Source organism: Chaetodon trifascialis, chromosome 15 (assembly GCF_039877785.1).
Source record: "Chaetodon trifascialis isolate fChaTrf1 chromosome 15, fChaTrf1.hap1, whole genome shotgun sequence".
Taxonomy (NCBI): domain Eukaryota; kingdom Metazoa; phylum Chordata; class Actinopteri; order Chaetodontiformes; family Chaetodontidae; genus Chaetodon; species Chaetodon trifascialis.
In genome coordinates this window covers 1,407,743-1,424,963 of record NC_092070.1, presented here as the reverse complement: position 1 = coordinate 1,424,963, position 17,221 = coordinate 1,407,743, and the positions used below count along the sequence as shown (strand labels likewise).

At 40.0% G+C, this 17,221-nt stretch overlaps 1 protein-coding gene across 2 annotated transcripts in view; it reads left to right on the top strand.

Moving 5' to 3' along the window:
• The window catches only part of tspan4b (tetraspanin 4b), a 38,751-nt gene extending 32,893 nt beyond the window's left edge, over window positions 1–5,858 (top strand). For both annotated transcript variants that reach the window (XM_070980245.1, XM_070980246.1), the window contains exons 7-8: window positions 3,894–3,977; window positions 5,589–5,858. In XM_070980245.1, the coding sequence (XP_070836346.1) occupies window positions 3,894–3,977; window positions 5,589–5,657 (153 nt within the window). In that variant the 3' untranslated portion in view covers window positions 5,658–5,858. The remainder of the gene's footprint in view (window positions 1–3,893; window positions 3,978–5,588) is intronic.
• The last annotated feature ends 11,363 nt before the right edge of the window (window positions 5,859–17,221 follow it).

Genomic DNA, 17,221 nt, shown 5'->3' with positions numbered 1-17,221 from the left:
GGTTTAGGGTTGATCAAAAGGCTTGAGTCAAAAATGGCTGCAACTCCACCTCATCTGCCGCTGCCTCGAGGAATGTGAGTATTAATATGGCACGGAGGAGTAGCTTCATTTAGGCTCACATACTCTTCAGGACACAGCCAGGTTTCAGTCAGACAAAATAAATCAATATTATGGTCTGATATTAACTCATTTACTAGAACAGCTTTAGAGGACAGAGATCTGATGTTAAGGAGTCCACATTTAATTCTCCTATCTTGTTGTACTATTGTAGTGGTTGTTTTAATTTTAATTAGATTCTTATGTTTAACTCCTCTTCTCTGTACTTTTGGTTTACTTAGTTTACGTGGTCGGGGGGCAGACACAGTCTCTATGGAGTGTTGGGTGGGTAACTGCTCTAATGGAGGCGCAGAGAAGCGTGTAAGACTGCAGCTCTGCCTCCTGGTCTCAACTCTGAGTTGTCAGGGGTTAGGTTCATAAATAAAATCGGTCAGATTTCTAGAGATGAGAGCTGCTCCCTCCAAAGTGGGATGGATGCCGTCTCTCCTAATCAGACCAGGTCTTCCCCAGAAAGTCTGCCAATTATCAATGAAGCCCACACCGTTTGCTGGACACCACCTCGACAGCCAGTGATTGAACGATGACATGCAGCTAAACATGTCATCACTGGTCAGATTTGGCAGGGGTCCAGAGAAAACTACTGAGTCCGACATCGTTTTAGCATATGTACACACCGATTCCACATTAATTTTAGTGACCTCCGATTGGCGTAACCGGGTGTCATTACCGCCGACGTGAATAACAATCATACGGTATTTACGCTTATCCTTAGCCAGCAGTTTCAAATTTGATTCGACATCGCCCGCTCTGGCCCCCGGCAGGCATTTGACTATGGTCGCTGGTGTCGCTAACTTCACGTTTCTCAAAATGGAGCTGCCAATGATCAGAGTTGGTTTCTCAGCGGGTGTGTCGCCGAGTGGGGAGAACCTGTTAGAAACATGAAGCGGTTGGTGGGCTTCAGCTTGGGACTATGCTTCCTTCGAACAGTCACCCAGCCTCCCTGGTTTCCCGGCTGCTCGGGAGCTGTCGAGGGACGGCTAGCAGGAGCTGCATTTGGTCGGTCCGCACCGGCTACGGGGGCCTGGCTAACTACAGCTAATGGTTTTGTTTCCATGGTGCGGAGCCGAGCTTCCAATTCACTAAGCCTCGCCTCCAACTCACCAAATAAACTACATTTATTACACGTACCAGTATCACTAAAGGAGGCAGAGAAGTAGCTAAACATGTGACACACCAAGCAGGAGAGAGCTGGAGAGGGACAGAGAGAAGCCATCGCTAGCTGCTAGGCTAAGCTGGTATAGCTAGCAGAGCAGACAAATAAAATTGACGGTCGCTAAATAAACGGACTTATGGGTGCTTGAGCAGAACTAATGTAACTCTAGAGCGCGGATAAAAGGCCGCTGTAACAAAACACAGAGCAAATTACACTCAGAGGAACAAGAGCGACAAACCCACACTACTCGTAAGGCAGCAACCAGAAACAGGAAGTGAGACGATACGCTTACCTCAGCACGTCAGCACCTTTCAGGTGTGCTCCGTTGTCTACACAGGTGCCCTGTTTGTAGTCATGTGATATAAGCCGTCTCATTCATTTTTTTCAATGCCTGATGAAGATCCCATGGTGTTGTGGTCCTGTTTTCTGTTGTGTTTTTGGTTTTGCTCCCACTGATTTTCTCTCTCCCTCTCCTGTAGTGCGAGTGTCGAGGGGCGGGGCGATCTCCTGGAGCGCTGGTTCTCCAGGCACACCTGCAGCTCGTTCTGCCTAATCATCCGGCTTCATAAGCCACCCTCTCGTAGTCTCCAGTGCCGGATTATTCTCTCTGCTTCTCACATATGATGCGGTGCCTGAGATCATCTGCCCCTCGTCACGAGTTAATCTTCAGAGACAGTTTTCTCGAGTTCTTTAGTTTTGTGCTCTGTCACTTTTTGTTGTACTTTGGTCCTGGCTTTTTCCCTGTTGAAGGTGATTTTTTGTTTGGAGTTTTTGGTTGGTACCCAGTGAGTATTTCTGTTGTTACTTTATTCCTTCTGTCGTTCTGTTGATACTTTGTTAATAAATCATCGTTTTATTGCCACACTCTGCCACAAAAGCTGCCAGGAATGTAGCAACATGCATGAAAATGGTCAGCAGGCAATATAAACCATGTGGTTTATAGTTAAGGCATTAAAATACACAGAAACACTGGCATGGTCATTTCAGTACTTTGTGCAGTCCCACAATGTTATTTGGAAGGGTAAATTTGTACACATGTAGCCATTAAAAATATAGCAAATAATGAAACATTACTTACATTTTCATGTATGAAAGAATCAGTTACTGTTAGGCTTTCACATGTGGATTTTGTTAGGACCCAAAGATGCAGACCAGAGACTGAGATATAAAAATAACTACAATTTATTTTAAACACAAGTGGAGTAACAAAAAACGCACTAATAAGGAGTGGATACAAAAATAACTAAGGGAGCTCGGACGAAGCAGGTTTGAGGCAAGGCATACACTGACACGGCAGAAGACACTTAAATGCAAGAATGCACGCTATAAGTGGCAGTCCACTAAGACAAAGACATTGACAGGGATTCAGGACAATCCGGCACAGGGAGGAGAGAGCTCTCCCCTTTTATCCTGTGCCTTAATCTGGATCATGTGTGTCAGGTGTGCACATGAGGAGGCGGAGCTGGCTGGGTATAGGTGAACATCCAGACAGACAGACAAAGGAGAACAGACAGGCAACAATAATACTGGGGAACAGGAAAAAGACATACTAGGAATAGAACGGGTCTGTAGGATCGTAACAGATACACTCACCCATCTGAAATAAAATCAGATTTAGTTTGCAAGAATTTGGCAGCTTTAAACTATTTTCTGTACAGCATTTAGGCTGAACTTCTCAGGATCTGTTAAAGCCAACTGCATGGCACCAATGTATTTTGTTACTTTACATTCATACATTGCTAATGCAGCTTTATGAATAATTCCAGTTTATTATAATTTGAGTATGTTTTCATACTAATAGCACTGTTCTCGTTGACTAATTGCTGAGATCTTAGAATGCTATAACATCAATACAGTCCAGAAGGGGAAGAAAAAGCAGTCAGATGATCCGATAGATTGGAAACAAGCTAGACTATCTAAACTACTTTATTTGGAGTTCAATCTGAGAGTGAGTGCATCTGAAATGTTGCAGATAACCCCACACTTCGTAGGAAAACTGTGTACAAAACTACAGTCAGTACAATAGGTAAAATTTGAAACTAGTGTGTCTACAAACTATGATGGATGTTTACAGCAGACTTTAGGGAATAATTTTACAGTTCTTATTGTTACTGTTCATCTTTTTCTGTTACAAATGAATTTGGCTAACTTGAATGTTCATTGTTGCTGTGTTCCCAGATTTCAGCAACTACCCTGAGTGCAATGTTATTATTGCTTACAGGAATGATGGCCAGAACAAATATATGACCAAAGTCGTAATACTAATATGGAATTCTTTTGATATAGTTCAAATACTGAAGCTTCTGAGATGGTCTACCTTCGCACATTTGTTGGTATTATCTATTTGACCATTATGGAAATTTGTTATGTGAGCATTAACATTTCTGTACTTGCCAGTTACAGCTTGATGGGACTATAAGATGTATAGAGTGTCACAATGGGTCTAACTAGTCATCATTTATTGATATCTAAGATAAGTTGTAATCATTTATCCCTTCACTTGTCTTAACACATTATGTATGTATTTTTTGTACTTCTGATGTATGTATTGTTTTTGTATGTAAGCTTCATTACCCCATGCATCCCCTCCCTCACACTTTCTGTCTCTCTTTGTCCTCTGCAGCCATGTTATCAGAAGGCCAGGCAGTGGCTTCTAGATAACATCCCCTCTGTACTGGTGTTTGGAGTGTGTATTGGCGTTGTGCAGGTCATTATGTCTAATATTTATTTGTCATTTATTTTAAACATTTTCTTTATATTTATGCTTTTGTTTAGCCATCTCTTGTTATGAAAAAACACATTGTTAAGCTTTACATATTTGCTTACACTCTTACTTTCTCATTGATGTCAAGTCAAACTATTTCTTTGGCCAAAGACAATGGCAAAACTTGGAAACACATTGTAGTTATATACCATTGCACTTCTGTGCAGTTCAATCCAAAATACATGTCTTTTAATCTTGTTAGCTTAATGAAGAGAGCACCCAAACACATATTACCAGCAATAGCACTGCACAGGTTTTGCTGGGAACCTAAAGCTATGCAACAGTTCTGTGTTTTTTGTGTCATTACTTAAAGCCCATCTTAGGTTAACTGGAACTATGATGAATAGGGAAGGCATATTTATCTCAAATTAAAATTGGCAATACATTAAACAAGTTTTGAGAACATTGACTAAAAAAAAAAAAAAGTTCATCATTACTATCATCAATTTATTACATCTGTCTTTCTTGTACCGTTTTTATGCTACATTTGACACTGTGTCAGAACTTGTTAACTCTTTACTCTTGGTTTGCCAGAGTATGGTTAGCCACATTTGTTTTACTTTACAAAGTTTACAAAATCAAAATGTGACCGTATGGGAAATATAGCCCTCCCCCTCACTTCTCAAAATCCTGTCTCTACCTCCTACAGTTTCAGTTTGATTCACAAAAAGACAGTTAAACTACACAGTCCTCTTGCCATATCCCTGCCAAATTCCAGATGAAATATGATGAGAATTGGTCAAAATGCTCATTTCAGTCACCATCAGTCACCATGGCTTCACAGCATTAAAGCTTCACTAGCAGAAGCAAGTGATTTCCCGACTTTTTTCTCGACCTCGATTTTGCCCCACAGGTGACATACAAGCTGCCCAACTTCTTGGTGGAAGTTGTCTGTGCTGTATGTAGCTGGTGAGGAAGACTGCAGCCACTACTCAGGCCTGAAAAAGTTCCCTATTAACTCCTACATTATCAGATAAAAAGTAATTTAGCTGTTTTTTATCAACAACTAATTCTCATATAAAGACGCCAGAACTGATCATCAATCAAAGATAATGCAGCAAAACAGTGTCTTTGTAGGAAAGATAGAGATAAATCATTATTTATTGGGTTTAAAGGTGACATTAGAAATTGTAGTTTATATGACATAATAACTACAGTATTTCTTTTAAAAGTATCAGGTCTCTTTCAAGGAAATCTGTGATTGCTGGGTGAATGATAATGATGATGATATTGATGATAAGCAATATGTGACTTTGTTAAGTGTACTATTATTATGGAAAGCATATAAGTACCTCACCTCTTCTTAGTATTTGAACGGTAAATGTGAATAATCAACGATTTGGAAAAAAAAAATCTAAAAATGTTAAATGGAAAATAACTTTAAAGTAGGCTACAAATCACTGAATAAATAAAACCATTTATTTTTTAATTTTATATTTCCATGATGACAGGTGAGGCCGTGCCTCACCTGCATTCCCTGACTGCATGTCACTGATTTATATATATATATATATATATTCTATTTGACCTGTACTCCTCTTCTTCTCTTGTCAGATCTTGGCCCTGGCGTTCTCCATGCTGATGTACTGTCAAATTCTGTGTGCTGAGAAGCACTTGGACTGACAGCAGACCAACTCTTCACTGGCCCTTGAAATCCCCCCTGGTGATCTCAATAGAACTCCCGGCCTGATTTTCTTGTGCATAACCTCCATTCCAGGCTGTGGTGCTCCAGCACGTAATTTTGGTTCAGAAATGAAATATGTTCTGAAATGTGTGCTTTTCAAATGTCCTGTGGCATTGGGTTACAAATTCCCTAAAAACTAACACTAACTAAAACTATCAATTAGTGTGCTCAACTGCCATATGCTTAAAACCTCTACTCTACCACACTTAGGACATAAGTTGTCTTTGTACCAGTCATATTAAAGTTACATCATGAAACTCTTCACAGTTTAATATTGGCAATATGTCAGATCAGTTATGTTTCATTTTACCACTAGAATCCATCAGCCTCAAGACAAAACAAGTTGCAATTACCTTAATGCTTTGTTCCTGCAGAGAAACCTGAGAGTAAACACTGCATCCACTGCTGTCTTAAAATTGAAGAGAAAAAAACACATTATGTTGTCTCTCCTTATTTCTCCTCTTTTTTCCCCCCATAAATAGGAAATAATTGTGTGAGATTTGTTATAAATTATGTTAGAAATTATGCATTCTGCTATTCAGGACCGCAAGGCAAAAGCATCTTTACAATTACATTAATTGGATTTCATTATTCATCACAGATATCATAAAGAGAAGACAAGACCTATATCTTTATAACCTGCTGGTTCAGTTTTGTCTGTCAAAGACTATAAATGAAATGATTTAAATATGCACACTGTAGAAAAAAAAGAAGAAAGGATGAGAAAAGAAAATATTTAGCACTTATCTCACTTTGTTAATGATTTCAAGCCTTATTCTATTCCTATACTATTTGAGCACTTGAAGCACTTGAAGCACTGAACATGTCTAGTCCAGTGATTTTAAAGCTTTACACTAATCTTATTTTTATCACTTCTATCTTATTGTAACTGCAATATTTTAAAATATTTCTATTGTTATGTGTCCTTATTCACCACACAGGTTTATCCAACATATTCTCTTTTAGAGCAACATATACTGGATATTTTTCTCATATGGCATGAATATCATATTAAAGAGAATATCCGATTCTTATGGTAATGTTTCCCACTTATTAATCTACATCTATTGTAAACCAGAGTCAAGAGATTGGTCAAGAGTCAAGAGATTGGTCAAGAGATTCAGAGTCAAGAGATTCTTCATATAAGGAAAAGAGATTTGTTTGCCAATCAAAGGGGATGCATTAAAAGTGAATACACACTGTCACACCCAATATACGCAGAAGCACCCTCTAGGTGCAGTGCAGACTTTGGTATTTTCATGCACTGCGCCACCGGCGCGACTCCTCCCCCTTCTCATCTCAGTCCAACCCAGCGGCATAACTCGGAAGGAGGGAGGGGAGAAGGCGTGGAGTGGGTTTGACACAGCCGAGTCCATTCTTCACCGATCACACCAGCTCCTCGCCTCACCTTTAGAATCGCCGCTGGCGAGGTGCATGGCAAGTTTTGGTGGCACGTGCCAAACAGTGGCAATTAATAAATTTATTTCAATACTGTCTATTTGTTTAGTGTAGAAAGCTATTGATCGTCAGATGTTTTTTGAACCGATGTAACCACAAATACTCACTTAATGACAAAGCTGTGCAGCGAGGCGCTCCCTCCTCTCCTGTGCACTCTGCTGCTCTCCCAGTTGACACGGCACATGCAGTTCGGTCTCTCTCCATCTTAAGTCCCTTAATGTGTCCTCCATGAGTTCATAGTGACATCTACGTCGTACAGCCATGTTGTGTAAAACGCAACACTCTGAGGGCTGTATGTTAATGAACCACCTGTCCGGTCCAGACATCTAAAACAGATGCTGAGAACCCCAAATGTGCGTTCGATGACTGACTGAGCACTGCTGAAAACACCGTTAAAACCACACTGCTGTCTTGTTGAAGGTGTGATATATGGCGTCATCAACCACGTTTTCAGTGGATAGTCGTTATCACCTAGCAGCCACCCATCCAGAGGGGTTTCCCCCTGAAAGACTGTAGGGATGCTAGAATTCGCCAGGATGAACGAGTCATGTGCCGACCCGGGGAAATTGGCATACACGTTTGTCACCAGGCAATTTGAGTCACAGATCACCTGGATATTGATGGAATGGACCCTCCTTCGGTTCACATAAATGTGGGCTTGGGTCTCTGGGGCACACAACTGCACATGAGTACAGTCGATTGCTTCCAGGACCCCAGGGAATCCAAATTTCAACAAGAAGTTTCCGGCTGGCTCTCAGGTGTTGCAGGGAAAATGATGTGCTCATTTGCATGTCGGACTCGACTGGAGGAAATGGCATGTATCCGAGCAGACAGCGGACTCACTGATCCCCACCACCGAGGCCATGGCCACCCCGTGGCGAAGAAGGTCTGAGCCGCTGTCACTATTGAGTCGGTGACCCTCCGATGTGCGCTGCCACGTCGACGACCTCCCTTGGCAGATGTAATTTGTTCCTGTGACATGCAAAAGAGTCGATGATTAAAGAAAATTGTACAGCCTACTGTGTTGAAGGCGTTATTCTTGTGGCCCACCTGCACTCCTGCTCACTCATGAGGTCGTTAGATGGTAAATCCTTGGCCTCCTCCTCCTCCTCCTCCTCAAAGCAATGATGTACTCCATCTTTGTAGATAATGTTAAGCATTACTATGATTACATTTGTATTTGGAATGAAATGATGTGGGTAATAGCGGACAAAGATCATCACTTACGTTTTTTCCATGTGTATGTCTCTCTCTGTCTCTGGAGTGCTCTGAGATAGACGCAGTATATATACTCTGTTGGATTTCACGGCTGTTTCTGGTTGGCACAGCGACGTTAACTGATTAGTTCGCATCCCTGTTTCACCTGTGTACATTCGGTCAGGGTGAGTGACCATTACACGTGCCGAACGTGCTTGCGATGTGGTCAGATGAGACGCTGATCAAAATATAGGTCTGACTGTATGTGCTGACTCAGACAGTTGCATTGAATCGTGGCTGTTGCTAATTATTGATTGCAGTGTGCGTTCGATGACTGACCGAGCACTGCTGAAAACACTGTTAAAACCACGCTGCTGTCTTGTTGATGGTGTGATATATGGCGTCATCAACCACGTTTTCAGTGGATAGCCGTTATCACCTAGCAGCCACCCATCCAGAGGGGTGTCCCCCTGAAAGACTGTAGGGATGCTAGAATTCGCCAGGATGAACGAGTCATTTGCAGACCCGGGGAAAGTGGCATATACGTTTGTCACCAGGCAATTTGAGTCACAAATCACCAGACATCCCTGTTTCACCTGAGTACATTCGGTAAGGTTGAGTGACCATTACGTGTGCCGAATGCGCTTTCGATGTGGTCAGATGAGATACGGATCAAAATATATAAATTTAGGTCTGACTGTATGTGCTGACTCATATAGTTGCATTGAATTGCGGCTGTTGCTAATTATTGATCGCAGTGAAATGCCAGACACTGTGGAAACCTGACTGTGAGGTGTTGGTGACGTGAGTGCACGGACCTCTGTACGCCTCGGTTTACCAGAATACTAAGTGCGCCGTGCGCCTGCCTGCGCCGGTCGAAAATACTACTGTGCCGCCGGCGGAGTCGAAAATAGAGCCCCAGGTCTGGGGTGGCGAGGTTTCAGCGCACTTTTCCATCAAAATGGAGAGAAGGAGGGGAGACCACAGATCTTCACAATCATTGTCAAACTATGTTGGGCTTGATGGCATGCTTGAGGATGCACCCTCTGATTCCTTTGCTGATTTGATGAGTTGAATAAACTGCACTCACCATGTTCATGAAAGCAGAGAAATATATCTCACAGGGCTTCTGTTTGGACAATGCAGTCTAATGCACAGAGGCACACTAAATTTAAATCAAATCAAATCAAATCAACTTTATTTATATAGCACTTTTGATACATAAAATTGTAGCACAAAGTGCTTCACACAGAAAAAGAAAACAAAACAAGACAAATAAAAACAAGAACCCCACCCTCCCGCCCCCATATGTCCCTCCCACCCCCACCCACTGACACAGACCCACACATCCACTCACACACATCCACTCACTCACACACACACACACACACACACACACACACACACACACACACACACACACACACACACTTGGCTTTTGACATGGCTAGGTACTGAGGATCCTGGTGAGGAAAATCGCATAAAGGGGCCATCCACACCAAGAGGCACCACTGTCCGCAGACATCGGGAGCACTGCCATGGTGTGGAGGGCCCTCATGAGGAGACACTGGAGCTACTAAAAGAATAAAACGTAGTCTAACAGTAATGTCTAAAAGCAATAAGAGCTGAGATAATTCGAAGAAATAAAATGCGCAAAGACTTAAAATAAGTGAATTGAATAAATGGAAATCAATTAAAAACATTGGGGAGTAATAAAAGAGTCAAATAAATTAGGCAGATGAATAAATATGTCGATAAAATAAGAATAGAATAAATAGATAAATGAACAAATGAAATAAATAGATAAATGAACAAATAAAATCAATTAAATGCCAGACTAAAAAGGTGTGTCTTGAGCCTCCTTTTAAAAATATCAACGGTCTCTGCGGCCCTGAGGCTCTCTGGCAGGCTGTTCCACCGATAAGGGCCGTAATGGCTGAATGCAGCCTCACCGTGGGTTTTTGTCTTAATTTGTGGAATGGTTAAAAGGCCGGTACCAGAGGACCTCAGGGTCCGCGAGGGCTGATACGATAAAAGCAGGTCAGATAAATAAGATGGCCCAAGACCCTTAAGAAATTTAAAAACCAATAAAAGAATCTTAAAATCAATCCTGAAGCTGACGGGGAACCAATGCAGCGATTCTAAAACTGGTGTAATACAACACTGCTCCTACGTTTTTACACAACAAATATAATTACAAGAAAGTGGTCGGGGTGGATGGTAGCAATAAAAAGTGTACCACTGTCACACCAGAATCCAGGGTTCAAATCCAGATTCTATTCAATTTTATTCAATTAAATTTTATTTGTATAGCGCCAAATCACAACAGAAGTTGTCTCAGGACACTTTCCATATAGAGCTGGTACAGACCAAGCTCTTTTATCTACAAAGAAACCAACAATTCCCCCATGAGCAAGCACTTGGCGACAGTGGCGAGGAAAAACTTCCTTTTAACAGGCAGAAATCTCTGGCTAGGTTTACGCAACAAAAGCACTCAGTTAAATAAGATTGTGATTATTGTTGACTTATTCTGTATTAAGATAGAACATGATCTTCTTTCAGCACAAAAATCTATTAAAACAATCTCTGGCAGACTGAAAGAAATGATTATTATCATTATTACAGGCAACAAAGCATTTCTGGTCTTGTCCTTTTCAACGTCAGCTGTCCTCCATAGTAAACCCTCCCAGAGTTTTCTTTGCTGTCATTTAGGTCTGGTAGGTACATGCTGTACAATTAATGGCTGACCATTCACTTTTTGAACTGTCATTGACCTTTGCTTTCAATTTTCAAACTAGTAAAATGTCTAAATATTACCATTTAGCTTCTGAACACGTTTAGATTACTAGGCACTAGTACTACATGATTTGCCATGGAAAAATTATTCGATAGAACAATTCAAACAGAAATCTGGCATGTCAATAGTTTTGAGAACCTGGATGCGGAAATAAAGCATGGTTCATGGTCAAATGATTAAAAATATAGAATTCTTGAGAATGGGCATGTCTGTGATAAGTTGATTTGGCTTTAACCATAGCTGTTCCTCATTTCTCTCCCACCCCAGCCCCGTTCATTCTTAGGCCCCGTTTACACGACAACGCGCGTGGGTGAAAACGACAAAATATTTTATCCGATGTGCCTTTCGTTTAGACAGCGTTTTTGGGGGGCTTAAAAATGAAAAAAAAAAAAAAAAAAAAAGTGAAACCCCCCCAGAGCACTGCGGTCAGCCATCTCTCATTTTCGCGTGGTCAAGCCATCTGCTCCAACATTTTAAGTGCGCTCTGATTACAGACTTTATGGCAAATGCTCAGAAACAAGTTGGAAAGTCAGTGCTAATGTACAAGAGCGTGTGGGAACTTCCGGTTTTCAAAATAAAACTGGGGTGTTAAATGTATGAAGATTTCATTGAAAATTTGTAAAAAAAATACTAAATAGGTCCAAATGCAATAAAAAGAGGTGTGTGTCAGAGAGCAAGCTTAGATCTACTGTTCTACACTGATTCTGAGCCAATAGGTCACATGACCTGGGAGTTACTGAGCTATAATGCTAATTTTTACAGCATAAAATACATTAAAAATTCATTAAAAAAAATACTAATTGTGTCCAAATGCAATAAAAAAAGAGGTGTGTGTCATAGAGCAGGCTTAGATCTACTGTCCTACACTGATTTTTGGGCAATAGGTCACATGACCGGGGAGTTATTGAGCTATAATGCTCATTTTTACATTATGACTGGTATTAGGAATTCATAAAAAATACTAATTGTATCCAAATGCAATAAAAAGAGGTGTCTGTCATAGAGCAAGCTTAGATCTATTGTCCTACACTGATTCTAAGCCAATAGGTTACATGACCTGGGAGTTATTGAGCTATAATGCTCATTTTTATATTATGACTGGTATTAGAAATTCATAAAAAATACTAATTGTGTCCAAATGCAATAAAAAGAGGTGTGTGTCATAGAGCAGGCTTAGATCTACTGTCCTACACTGATTTTTGGGCAATAGGTCACATGACCAGGGAGTTATTGAGCTATAATGCTCATTTTTACATTATGACTGGTATTAGGAATTCATAAAAAATACTAATTGTATCCAAATGCAATAAAAAGAGGCGTGTGTCATAGAGCAGGCTTAGATCTACTGTCCTACACTGATTTTTGGGCAATAGGTCACATGACCTGGGAGTTATTGAGCTATAATGCTCATATTTACATTATGACTGCTTTTAGAAATTCATAAAAAATACTAAATGGGTCCAAATGCTATAAAAAGAGGTGTGTGTCATAGAGCAGGCTTAGATCTACTGTCCTACACTGATTCTGAGCCAAAAGGTCACATGACCTGGGAGTTATTGAGATATAATGCTCATATTTACAGTATAAAATAAATTAAAAATTCATAAAAAATACTAATTGTGTCCAAATGTAATAAAAAAGTGGTGTGTGTCATAGAGAAGGCTTAGATCTACTGCCCTACACTGATTTTTGGGCAATAGGTCACATGACCTGGGAGTTATTGAGCTATAATGCTCATATTTACATTATGACTGCTTTTAGAAATTCATAAAAAATACTAATTGTGTCCAAATGCAATAAAAAGAGGTATGTGTCATAGAGCAGGCTTAGATCTATTGTCCTACACTGATTATGAGCCAATAGGTCACATGACCGGGGAGTTATTGAGCTATAATGCTCATTTTTACAGTATAAAATACATTAAAGATTCATTAAAAAAGCTAATTGTGTCCAAATGCAATAAAAAGAGGTGTGTGTCATAGAGCAGGCTTAGATCTACTGTCCTACACTGATTTTTGGGCAATAGGTCACATGACCTGGGAGTTATTGAGCTATAATGCTCATATTTACATTATGACTGCTTTCAGAAATTCATAAAAAAAATACTAAATGTGTCCAAATGCAATAAAAAGAGGTGTGTGTCATAGAGCAGGCTTAGATCTATTTACATTATGACAGGTATTAAAAATTCATAAAAAAAAATATTAAATGTGTCCAAATGCAATAAAAAGAGGTGTGTGTTATAGAATAAGCTTAGCCCTACCATCCTGTGTTGATTTTGAGCCAATAAGTCACATGGCCAGGGAGTTATTAAACCATTGAGGTAATAATGACATAATTTATTAGAAATTAACACTGAATAAATAATGTAAATAAGTGTTACATTAATAACAATAAAAATATCAACACACACCTAGCCCTCTGGGTCTTGTTTTCTTTGTTAACCAGCAATGAACAACTCAGAAAAAATAAAATAAAATGTGAATTTTGATTAAAAAAAAAAAAAAAGTAACATGTCCAGTGTAAAGTCAGGGCTTATCCCTTTATTTGCAAAGGTCGCAGTTCCAGTTGCCTGCCCTTGCTTTTTGGAGTTCCTCTTCCTCCAAATCCAGGCATTCCTCATGGTACCACCTTTCGCAGGTGTCACACTGTATCTGTAAAATGAAGCTAGCAAAGACAATATCAGTGCCATCTTCTCAGCAATTCCATCATAGTTCGCCACAGGGAGTCATTTCTGGTTGTATACAAAGACAAAATGTTACATGATCATTTCTATGCAAATTCATATGACGACGATTATGTCCACTGCAATACACATTTCCAATGTGTGTAATGTGCTTTTCAAAATCAATTATATGGATGCCTTACACTTATAACACTTATAATATCCCAGTAATAATTACTCTGTGTCCTTGTCCATTATGTTTACAAAGAGATATAATTATTTCCCCTAAATCAATTGATTAATTGTCTGCATCCCATTATTTGTCTTTATTTATTTGTCTATTTGTCAGGTTTGCTGACAGTCCAAGCTCTAATGTGTGTGTGTGTGTGTGTGTGTGTGTGTGTGTGTGGGGGGGGGGGGGGGGGGGGGGGGGGTGACAACTTGCAGTTTCCCCATGGGGTCATCTAAGTACAAATTATCGTTGCACTGTTGCACATTTTGGTCCACTGTGGCACAGCAGGTAGTGCGCGTGCCACACAGCAACAAGGTTGCTGGTTCGATTCCCGGGTTGGGCCTTTCTGTGTGAAGTTTGCATGTTGCATGCGTGGGTTCTTTCCTCCGGCACTCCGGGTTGCTCCCACAGACCGAAAACTTGCTCATTAGGTTAATTGGTGACTGTAAATTTGCCCCTAGGTGTGAGTGAATGGTTGTGTGTTTGTGCCCTGCGATCAACTGGCGACCGGTCCAGGGTGTGCCCCGTCTCTCGCCCGTTGATGGCTGGGATGGGCTCCAGCACCCCCCGCAACCCCAAAAGGGATACGCGGTATAGAAAATGGATGTTTTCCATTTTTTTGTGATGCCCTAATTTTGTCTGCTTAAAAATCAAGCACAGCCCTTTATACTCCATGAAAGCCAAAACTCACTCTCAGCCATGATATGCCATGTTTAATTCAACTCTTTGGTTACAGGGATTGTGATAAGAAACATCAACAAGTAATCTTCCACTGTACAAAAAACTTTTTTTTTGGCTCATTTATCATGTTTTAGCTTTGAAGCTTGCCATTTTGAAGATGTGATGAAGACCTTGTATGAGCTTTAGATGAGTGTATGAGTTCCCATAAAGATCCCAGAGTTAGTTATCGGTTCATATCAATTCTTTTATAAATAAATAGCTGAGTGCCACCATCTTTTTATCTATTTAAATTATATCTTTACTTTGAACGTACAGAAGAATACATTCACATGGTAGCGTTAGTAAGGACCAAAGCAAATAACATTCCAGGTATTGTTTGTTTTGAGTCCTGAGCCAGATGAGGTTCACAAGTTCAATAGAATTCTAATGCAACTTAATAGAAAGTTGCATTAGAATTCCCTCCAAAATCCCTCCAAAAACTATCCCTACAGAACACTTAATTTAGGACAATCTCAGAAGATAAGGTAATGGTTCGCAGCAGTCAAGCCGCATTGCCTCTAGCATGGCATAGTTATATGTTTATACCTCTCTCCTGATACGGTGTCTTGAAATATCTAATAATATTCTTCCAGCAATGCTCTCTCCAGTCCATTGAGATGGATGTTGTCCACTGGAATGACCAGATGTTGCTCCAAGCCTCCTCAGAAATCTCAATCCCTGACTCCCATTCCCATTTATCTGTTGGCAGAGGAAAGAGCTGTTTACAGCTTTGAAATGGATTTAGAAGCAGTCATGTTCATGGCATTTTAAATGCCAGAATCTTGAAGTCACTGATAGAATATGTGGCACCATTGAATTTCCTCTGCACTAGAACACAGCATTATTCTAATAAAGATTTGAAAGCTATGGTCTCTATCTGTATAGAGGAGAGTGACCTAAGTTCTGGCAAATTCATCCATCTCAACCTTCACTGTCTTTTTCATTTATTATTTATCTCATGACATTGTTTGTGGAGAATTCAATAAATAATAAACAGGGGAAAAAACTCACCCAACGAGTCACTGGAGGTCCTGAAACGGGGTTTTGAAGCACAGCACATCACACAGTGATTAACCAGGTCCAACACTGATATAAAATTATTTATTGTTATTGTTGACATATGAACACAGTACACACTTGAATGACAGCTGTCTAGATATCAATGTGGCTTGTCAGCTAGATCATTTATAATGAAGACAGGAATGCTGATGGAGGTTTTGAGTGAATCAAAGAAAACTGTCACTATTATGATTCCTTAGTGAAGAAAAGTAATTTGTATATCTTTATGATATATCTTTTTTGTCAGTTGAATTTGACAATATAGAGGTTTGCAAAGAGTTCTTTCTGATTTGTTATTGGATGTAGATTATTTTTGATGTGTTCTATTTCTTATCTTTCAAAAAGATGGAATATTTAATATTAAGAAAAGAGAACAATGATTAATTAACCTGAGTCACTGAGTAATGCCAGGGCAAACTTTGTCCTTTCTGACACCATCTCCTTCTTGGAGGTGCCAAAGGACATGGCAGGTAATGCCGGATATGCCTCCATTACTGCCTTTGCCATCTGCACCCACAAGATATAGTAATAATAATACAGAATTAAGCTTTTCACCTTTGAAAAATTATTTGTGAAGGATAGCACAGTAGAAAGCCTAAAATGATTTGATTAGTCAAAAGTATTGCATGACCAAAAGCTGATTAAAAACTACACTGTATGCACATTACATTTTATATATAGAATTTAAGTTGAGCGCCAAAACTCTGACACATAATGTTTGACAGAGAAAAATAAATAACATAAATATTGCAAGACACAGACACACATGGACATTGCCTTAGTGACGATGACCCCACAGCTAGACAGGTCTCGTTGTACTGGATGGTCCATCGTTAATCCTCTCCATCGGAGTCTCCCCCAGTCATTTTTGCCAAGGGTGATATTTCTGAACCGCATGTAATTCCTATGAAAAACATACGGTGTGTCAATACACATGGAATATCAATATGAAAGTAAAGTTTAAAAATTAATGACCTTCAAATTAATAACAATCCTCAGCAGGCGGGTGAGACATCAGAAATCACATAGCTAGGCGTACCTTTGTGACCCTCCTCCTCTGGCAGCTGGTTTCTGTCTGGGCTCGTGATTTCCCATTTTGTTTTCTGTATTTATTTTAATTTTCCTTAAACTTGAAAGTTTTAATTTTTGGCTGAATCGGAATCTAAAGACATATTTTATGGACAAACATTTAAAAGCTGTGGATGACCCTTGCGACCTCTGATATTTCACGGATACACTCTGCACTGGCCTACTGACAGAAAAAGCTTGCTTCGGCCTACCAACAGAAAAAGCCTGCTGGCAGCTAAAGCTAATTAGCACCAAGATGCCTCTTTTCTCCACAGATGACCTCTACAAACTTCTGCAGCAGGTTGCA